Source organism: Coregonus clupeaformis, unplaced genomic scaffold (assembly GCF_020615455.1).
Source record: "Coregonus clupeaformis isolate EN_2021a unplaced genomic scaffold, ASM2061545v1 scaf0491, whole genome shotgun sequence".
NCBI lineage: Eukaryota > Metazoa > Chordata > Actinopteri > Salmoniformes > Salmonidae > Coregonus > Coregonus clupeaformis.
In genome coordinates this window covers 139555-148148 of record NW_025533946.1, presented here as the reverse complement: position 1 = coordinate 148148, position 8594 = coordinate 139555, and the positions used below count along the sequence as shown (strand labels likewise).

At 44.2% G+C, this 8594-nt stretch overlaps 1 protein-coding gene across 2 annotated transcripts in view; it reads right to left on the bottom strand.

Moving 5' to 3' along the window:
- Positions 1–3012: 3012 nt before the first annotated feature.
- The window catches only part of LOC121576913 (homeodomain-interacting protein kinase 3), a 43358-nt gene continuing 37776 nt past the window's right edge, over positions 3013–8594 (bottom strand). For both annotated transcript variants that reach the window (XM_041890498.2, XM_041890499.2), the window contains exons 14-15: positions 4393–4523; positions 3013–4216 (exon numbers count right to left, since the gene is read on the bottom strand). In XM_041890498.2, the coding sequence (XP_041746432.2) occupies positions 3803–4216; positions 4393–4523 (545 nt within the window). In that variant the 3' untranslated portion in view covers positions 3013–3802. The remainder of the gene's footprint in view (positions 4217–4392; positions 4524–8594) is intronic.

Here is an 8594-nt window from a genome sequence, read left to right as displayed (position 1 = left end):
AGGGATCAGCCCAGAACTACACGGCATGACCTGGTCAATGACCTGAAGAGAGCTGGGACCACAGGCTCAAAGAAAACATTAGTAACACACTATGCCGTCATGGTTTAAAATCTTGCAGCGCACGCAAGGTCCCCCTGCTCAAGCCAGCGCATGTCCAGGCCCGTCTGAAGTTTGCCAATGAGCATCTGGATGATCCAGAGGAGGAATGGGAGAAGGTCATGTGGTCTGATGAGACAAAAATAGAGCTTTTTGGTCTAAACTCCACTCACCGTGTTTGGAGGAAGAAGAAGGATGAGTACAACCCCAAGAACACCATCCCAACGTGAAGCATGTAGGTGGAAACATCAATCTTTGGGGGATGCTTTTCTGCAAAGAGGACAGGACGACTGCACCGTATTGAGGGGAGGATGGATGGGGCCATGTATCGCGAGATCTTGGCCAACAACCTCCTTCCCTCAGTAAGAGCATTGAAGACGGGTCGTGACTGGGTCTTCCAGCATGACAACGACCCGAAACACACAGCCAGGGCAACTAAGGAGTGGCTCCGTAAGAAGCATCTCATGGTCCTGGAGGGGCCTAGCCAGTCTCCAGACCTGAACCCAATAGAACATCTTTGGAGGGAGCTGAAAGTCCGTATTGCCCAGCGACAGCCCCGAAACCTGAAGGATCTGGAGAAGGTCTGTATGGAGGAGTGGGTCAAAATCCCTGCTGCAGTGTGTGCAAACCTGGTCAAGACCTACAGGAAACGTATGATCTCTGTAATTGCAAACAAAGGTTTCTGTACCAAATATTAAGTTCTGCTTTTCTGATGTATCAAATACTTATGTGGCGGCAGGTGGCTTAGTGGTTAAGAGCGTTGTGCCAGTAACCGAAAGGTCGCTGGTTCTAATCCCAGAGAATCTGTCGATGTGCCCTTGAGCAAGGCACTTAACCCTAATTGCTTCTGTAAGTCGCTCTGGATAAGAGCGTCTGCTAAATGACTAAAATGTAAAATGTTATGTCATGCAATAAAATGCAAATTAATTACTTAAAAATCATACAATGTGATTTTCTGGATTTTTGTTTTAGATTCCGTCTCTTACAGTTGAAGTGTACCTATGATAAAAAATTAGAGACCTCTACATGCTTTGTAAGTAGGAAAACCTGCAAAATCGGCAGTGTATCAAATACTTGTTAGTCAGCCACCAATTGTGCAAGTTCTCCCACTTAAAAAGATGAGGCCTGTAATTTTCATCATAGGTACACGTCAACTGTGACAGACAAATTGAGAAAAACTATTCCAGAAAATCACATTGTAGGATTTTTTATGAATTTATTTGCAAATTATGGTGGAAAATAAGTATTTGGTCACCTACAAACAAGCAAGATTTCTGGCTCTCACAGACCTGTAACTTCTTCTTTAAGAGGCTCCTCTGTCCTCCACTCGTTACCTGTATTAATGGCACCTGTTTGAACTTGTTATCAGTATAAAAGACACCTGTCCACAACCTCAAACAGTCACACTCCAAACTCCACTATGGCCAAGACCAAAGAGCTGTCAAAGGACACCAGAAACAAAATTGTAGACCTGCACCAGGCTGGGAAGACTGAATCTGCATTAGGTAAGCAGCTTGGTTTGAAGAAATCAACTGTGGGAGCAATTATTAGGAAATGGAAGACATACAAGACCACTGATAATCTCCCTCGATCTGGGGCTCCACGCAAGATCTCACCCCGTGGGGTCAAAATGATCACAAGAACGGTGAGCAAAAATCTCAGAACCACACAGGGGGACCTAGTGAATGACCTGCAGAGAGCTGGGACCAAAGTAATAAAGCCTACCATCAGTAACACACTACGCCACCAGGGACTCAAATCCTGCAGTGCCAGACGTGTCCCCCTGCTTAAGCCAGTACATGTCCAGGCCCGTCTGAAGTTTGCTAGAGTGCATTTGGATGATCCAGAAGAGGATTGGGAGAATGTCATATGGTCAGATGAAACCAGAATATAACTTTTTGGTAAAAACTCAACTCGTCGTGTTTGGAGGACAAAGAATGCTGAGTTGCATCCAAAGAACACCATACCTACTGTGAAGCATGGGGTGGAAACATCATGCTTTGGGGCTGTTTTTCTGCAAAGGGACCAGGACGACTGATCCGTGTAAAGGAAATAATTAATGGGGCCATGTATCGTGAGATTTTGAGTGAAAACCTCCTTCCATCAGCAAGGGCATTGAAGATGAAACGTGGCTGGATCTTTCAGCATGACAATGATCCCAAACACACCGCCCGGGCAACGAAGGAGTGGCTTCGTAAGAAGCATTTCAAGGTCCTGGAGTGGCCTAGCCAGTCTCCAGATCTCAACCCCATAGAAAATCTTTGGAGGGAGTTGAAAGTCCGTGTTGCCCAGCGACAGCCCCAAAACATCACTGCTCTAGAGGAGATCTGCATGGAGGAATGAGCCAAAATACCAGCAACAGTGTGTGAAAACCTTGTGAAGACTTAGAGAAAACGTTTGACCTGTGTCATTGCCAACAAAGGGTATATAACAAAGTATTGAGAAACTTTTGTTATTGACCAAATACTTATTTTCCACCATAATTTGCAAATAAATTCATTAAAAATCCTACAATGTGATTTTCTGGATTTTTGTTTCTCATTTTGTCTGTCATAGTTGACGTGTACCTATGATGACAATTACAGGCCTCTCTCATCTTTTTAAGTGGGAGAACTTGCACAATTGGTGGCTGACTAAATACTTTTTTTCCCCCACTGTATGTATGTATGTATGTATGTATGTATGTATGTATGTATGTATGTATGTATGTATGTATGTATGTATGTATGTATGTATGTATGTATATCTACACACACACACACACACACACACACACACACACACACACACACACACACACACATATATATATATATATATATATACATATATATATATACACATACATAATATATGAGATTGTTAATGTTACTTATCTCGTGTATATATATATATATATATATACACACACACACATACATATACACACATATATATATATACATACACACATATATATATATACACATATACATATACACATGAGATAAGTAACATTAACAATCTCATATATTTAAGGCACTAGTAGGTGTGGGAACAGGTTACGATGCAGCAAGTCTCACAGTACACATAGAAAGAGTGACATCTAAGCATCAGTCAACGACTCGACTAAGTTATTTTGCCCATGCGACATCAATGCAGCGCGTGGAACAACCTTTTCAGACCACAGACGGTACACACTGTAAACACAGAGGACATTAGGAAACACACAGTAACACCTTTACACCACAATGAACCAACAAACGAACGGAGACACACATCTGCTGTCCTAGCACTGGAGACTGGGATGGCTTAACGAGTGATGTGATTAGCACACATGCTAGATAGAAGGCAATATAGAAAAACGGGAGAAAGGGGGTTGAGAAAATAACCTCAATCCCCTCCATTTTACCCATTTCATAGGGATAACCATTCGATCCAAATGACAAAGTAGAGCAAATGTGCAAAAACACATTAAAAGTGAGAATTTCTTAAATCATTCATGAAATCATTATTTTTTCCTGATGTTTTTTTGTTTGTTTGTTTTTTAAAGCTTACGGTTTCAATTCTATTATCATCACCATCAACCAACATGATTTGTAAAAGTCAAAGGGGGGAGGGGGGGGTTCTTTATCTGTCATAACTTTAGAGATGACAGACGAAGGCCTTGGTTGTAGTGGTCAATGCTGGCTGCCCCTGCTGGCCCATGGCCCTGGGTGGCTGGTTCTTAGATGTAAGGGTACTGGTTGAGTTTGGTGGGGCTGAGGGGAAAACCTGTATAGGCGGGCGAGGCGATGTAGGAGTGTGGGGGAAAGAGGGGCTTGTACTGGCCCTGGTGGTGGATGGTGGGCGAGGGCAGCAGCCGGTGGTTGATGCCCATGGTCACCTGGTGGACAATGCCGTAGGTGGGCTGTAGGACGGGCCGCTGGGCGCAGGGCGAGGCCAAAAGGTGGGCGACGGGCGCTGAGGGAGGATAGGAGAGTAGGGCGGCCTGTGGGTGGTGCCCCGAGTTGTGGGTGGGGCTGCTGTGGGAGAGGGTGAACGCGTGGCCGTGCACCGTGGGAGGGATGTAAGCGTGCGGCCGCCGGTGCTGCCCATAGTTTCCGTTCCACTCCTTGTTGCAGGAGCCGTAATGCTGGACCTGAGGGTGGGCAGAGGAGAGGGAGAAACCGTTAGACAACACTACAAACTAAGTCACTCTAGATAAGAGTACCTGCTAAATTACTAAAATGTTAAAGTGTAAACAAAGTAAAATGCAGGTAGAACTAGATTTGAATGACAAAACCTGGAAGAGACCAGTAAGAAGGGGGGACTGACCTGGCCAAAGCCCAGGGGCTGCTGCTGGAATGCGGTCATCTTCTGTTGCTGCTGAGGATGGAGAGGCGTGGAGTGGTGGTTCAGTCGTCTGGGGGCGCAACGCCCTTTGGACTGGCATGCGGATCCGAAGACTGCAAGAGAAACCAGAAAAGGGCTCGGTAAGACTAACAGATAAAATATGTATTTTAATATGACAGGGTAAAACAAGACCATTAAGGACCCACTGGAAACGAGAGCATGTCATGCTGAAACACAGAGAGAGCGAGAGAGCGAGAGAGCGAGAGAGAGAGAGACGAGAGCGAGAGAGACGAGAGAGAGCGAGACTTTGGCAGATAGAAATGCTCCTTCTTGCTAGTGGTAATGAAGACCATTAGTATTCATCTCTGTTTCATCGTCATAGCCCACTAGAGATGAGCTCTATTTGGCACCAGGTCTGAGGCTTACAATCAGCAGATGGCACATGGATTCGATTCCATGGCTAAGGGTGGCAGGTAGCCTTGCAGTTATAGCGTAGGGCCAGTAAACAAAAGGTCGCAGGTTTGAATACCCAAGCCGACAAGGTGAAAAATCTGTCTATTTGCCCTTGAGCAAGGCACGTAACCCCATAGAGTCGATTAACGCACCGGTGCGTCAATCTAAGTTACATAACAAAATCCCCATCAAAATCCTTCAGTTTAAGCTCGAGACATGTTTTTTTGCATTGGATGCATCTCAATCCACAGCATCCTTCAGTGTCGCACTTCCACATCTGCTGTGAAAGGTGGCAGAGCTAGAGCGGTGTTTGTCAGACCATGAGAAATCCCAAGAATCTTTCTCACGTAAACGTCTGTAGCATTCGCATGGTTTAAACTACAGACTATTATGACCACTCTGGAAAGGGGAGACTCTCATGGACACGTGTCATGGGACATGTCTGAAGGTAACTGGCACCAGTTTTAAAAAAATAAGTGTAAAATAATATATCCTGAACAAAAATATAAAACGCAACATGTAAAGTGTTCGTCCCATTTTTCATTAGCTGAAAAAAAAGATCACAGAAACGTTGCATATGCAAAAAAGCTTATTTCTCTCAAATGTTGTGTTACAAGTTTGTTTACATCCCTGTTAGTGAGCATTTCTCCTTTAATCCAGCCACCTGACTCGTGTGGCATATCAAGAAGCTGATTAAACAGCATGATCATTACACAGGTGCACCTCGTGCTGGGGACAATAAAAGACCACTAAAATTGGCAGTTTTGTCATGCAACACAATGCTACAGATGTCAAGTTTTAAGGGAGCATGCAATTGCCATGATGACTGCAGGAATGTCCAACAGTGCTGTTGCCATAGAATTTACATTAATTTCTCTAACATAAGCCACAGAACATTCCACCGGCCTCACAACCGCAGACCACATGTAACCACGCCAGCCCAGGACCACCAGAACCTGCCTCTTCACCTGCGGGATCGTCTGAGGGGGAGTGCTGAAGAGTAATTATGTCATTGATTGGCTGGGCCTGGCTCCCAAGTGGGTGGGCCTATGCCCTCTCAGGCCCACCCATGGTTGTGCCCCTGCCCAGTCATGTGAAATCCATATATTAAGGCCTAATGAATTCATTTCAATTGACTGATTTCCTTCTATGAACTGATTCAGTAAAATCGTTGAAATTGTTGCATGTGGCGTATATATATTTTTGTTCAGTATATACAGTGTATTCGGGAAAGTATTCAGACCCCTTCACTTCTTCCACATTTTGAAACGTTACAGCCTTATTCTAAAATGGATGAAATATTATTTTTTTCTCAATCTACACACAATGCCCCATAATGACAAATCGAAAACAGGTTTTTAAAAATGTTAACAAATATAAAAAACAGAAATACGTTATTTACATAAGTATTCAGACCCTTTGCTATGAGACTTGAAATTAAGCTCCGGTGAATCCGGTTTCCATTGATCATCCTTAAGATGTTTCTAAAACATAATTTGAGTCCACATGTGGCAAATTCAATTAATTGGACATGATTTGGAAAGGCACACACCTGTCTATATAAATGTCCCACAGTTGACAGTGCATGTCAGAGCAAAAACCAAGCCTGTCAATAGAACTCCGAGACAGGTTTGTGACGAGGCACAGATCTGGGGAAGGGTACCAAAAATGTTTTGCAGCATTGAAGGTCCCCAAGAACACCTAGGCCTCCATCATTGTTAAATGGAAGAAGTTTGGAAACCCCAAGACTCTTCCTAGAGCTGACTGCCCGGCCAAACTGAGCAATCGGGGGACAAAGGCCTTGGTCAGGGAGGTGACCAAGGACCTGATGGTCACTGACAGAGCTCCAGAGTTCCTATGTAGAGATGGGATAACCTTCCAGAAGGACAATCATCTCTGCAGCACTCCACCAAATCAGGCCTTTATGGTAGTGGCCAGACGGAAGCCACTCCTCAGTAAAAGGCACATGACAGCCAGCTTGGAGTTTGCCAAAAGGCACCTAAAGGACTTTCAGACCATGAGAAACAAGATTTTCTGGTCTGATGAAGCCAAGATTGGCCTGAATGCCAAGCGTCACGTCTGGACGAAACCTGGAACCATCCCTATGGTGAAGCATGGTGGTGGCAGCATCATGCTGTGGGGATGTTTTTCAGCAGAAGGGACTGGGAGACTAGTCAGGATCGAGGGAAAGATCAACAGAGCAAAACACAGAGAGATCCTTGATGAAAACCTGCTCCAGAGCGCTCAGGACCTCAAACTGGGGTGAAGGTTCACCTTCCAACAGGACAACAACCCTAAGCACACAGCCAAGACAACGCAGGAGTGGCTTTGGGACAGGAGTGGCCCAGCCAGAGCCCAGACTTTAACCTGATCGAACATCTATGGAGAGACCTGAAAATAGCTGTGCAGCGACGCTTCCCATCCAACCTGACAGAGCTTGAGAGGATCTGTAGAGAAGAATGGGAGAAACTCCCCAAATACAGGTGTGCCAAGCTTGTAGCGTCATACCCAAGAACACTTGATGCTGTAATCACTGCCAAAGGTGCTTAAACAAAGTACTGAGTAAAGGGTCTGAATACTTATGTAAATGTGATATCAGTTTTCTATTTTTAATAGATGTGCAACAATTTCTAAAAACCTGTCATTATGGGGTAGTGTGTGTAGATTGTTGAGGGGGGAAAAAACAATTTAAATTAACTTTACAATAAGGCTGTAACGTAACAAAATATGGAAAAAGTCAAGGGTCTGTATACTTTCCGAAACACTATATATATTTTGAGTTTAAAACAAATACAGTGGGGAAAAAAATTATTTAGTCAGCCACCAATTGTGCAAGTTCTCCCACTTAAAAAGATGAGGCCTGTAATTTTCATCATAGGTACAAGTCAACTATGACAGACAAAATCAGAAAAAAAATCCAGAAAATCACATTGTAGGATTTTTCATGATTTTATTTGCAAATTATGGTGGAAAATAAGTATTTGGTCAATAACAAAAGTTTCTCAATACTTTGTTATATACCTTTTATTGGCAATGACACAGATCAAACGTTTTCTGTAAGTCTTCACAAGGTTTTCACACACTGTTGCTGGTATTTTGGCCCATTCCTCCATGCAGATCTCATCTAGAGCAGTGATGTTTTGGGGCTGTCGCTGACTTTCAACTCCCTCCAAAGATTTTCTATGGGGTTGAGATCTGGAGACTGGCTAGGCCACTCCAGGACCTTCAAATGCTTCTTACGAAGCCACTCCTTCAGTGCCCGGGCGGTGTGTTTGGGATCATTGTCATGCTGAAAGACCCAGCCACGTTTCATCTTCAATGCCCTTGCTGATGGAAGGAGGTTTTCACTCAAAATCTCACGATACATGGCCCCATTCATTCTTTCCTTTACACGGATCAGTCGTCCTGGACCCTTTGCAGAAAAACAGCCCCAAAGCATGATGTTTCCACCCCCATGCTTCACAGTAGGTATGGTGTTCTTTGGATGCAACTCAGCATTCTTTGTCCTCCAAACACGACTGAGTTGAGTTTTTACCAAAAAAGTTCTATTTTGGTTTCATCTGACCATATGACATTCTCCCAATCCTCTTCTGGATCATCCAAATGCACTCTAGCAAACTTCAGACGGGCCTGGACATGTACTGGCTTAAGCAGGGGGACACGTCTGCCACTGCAGGATTTGAGTCCCTGGCGGCGTAGTGTGTTACTGATGGTAGGCTTTGTTACTTTGG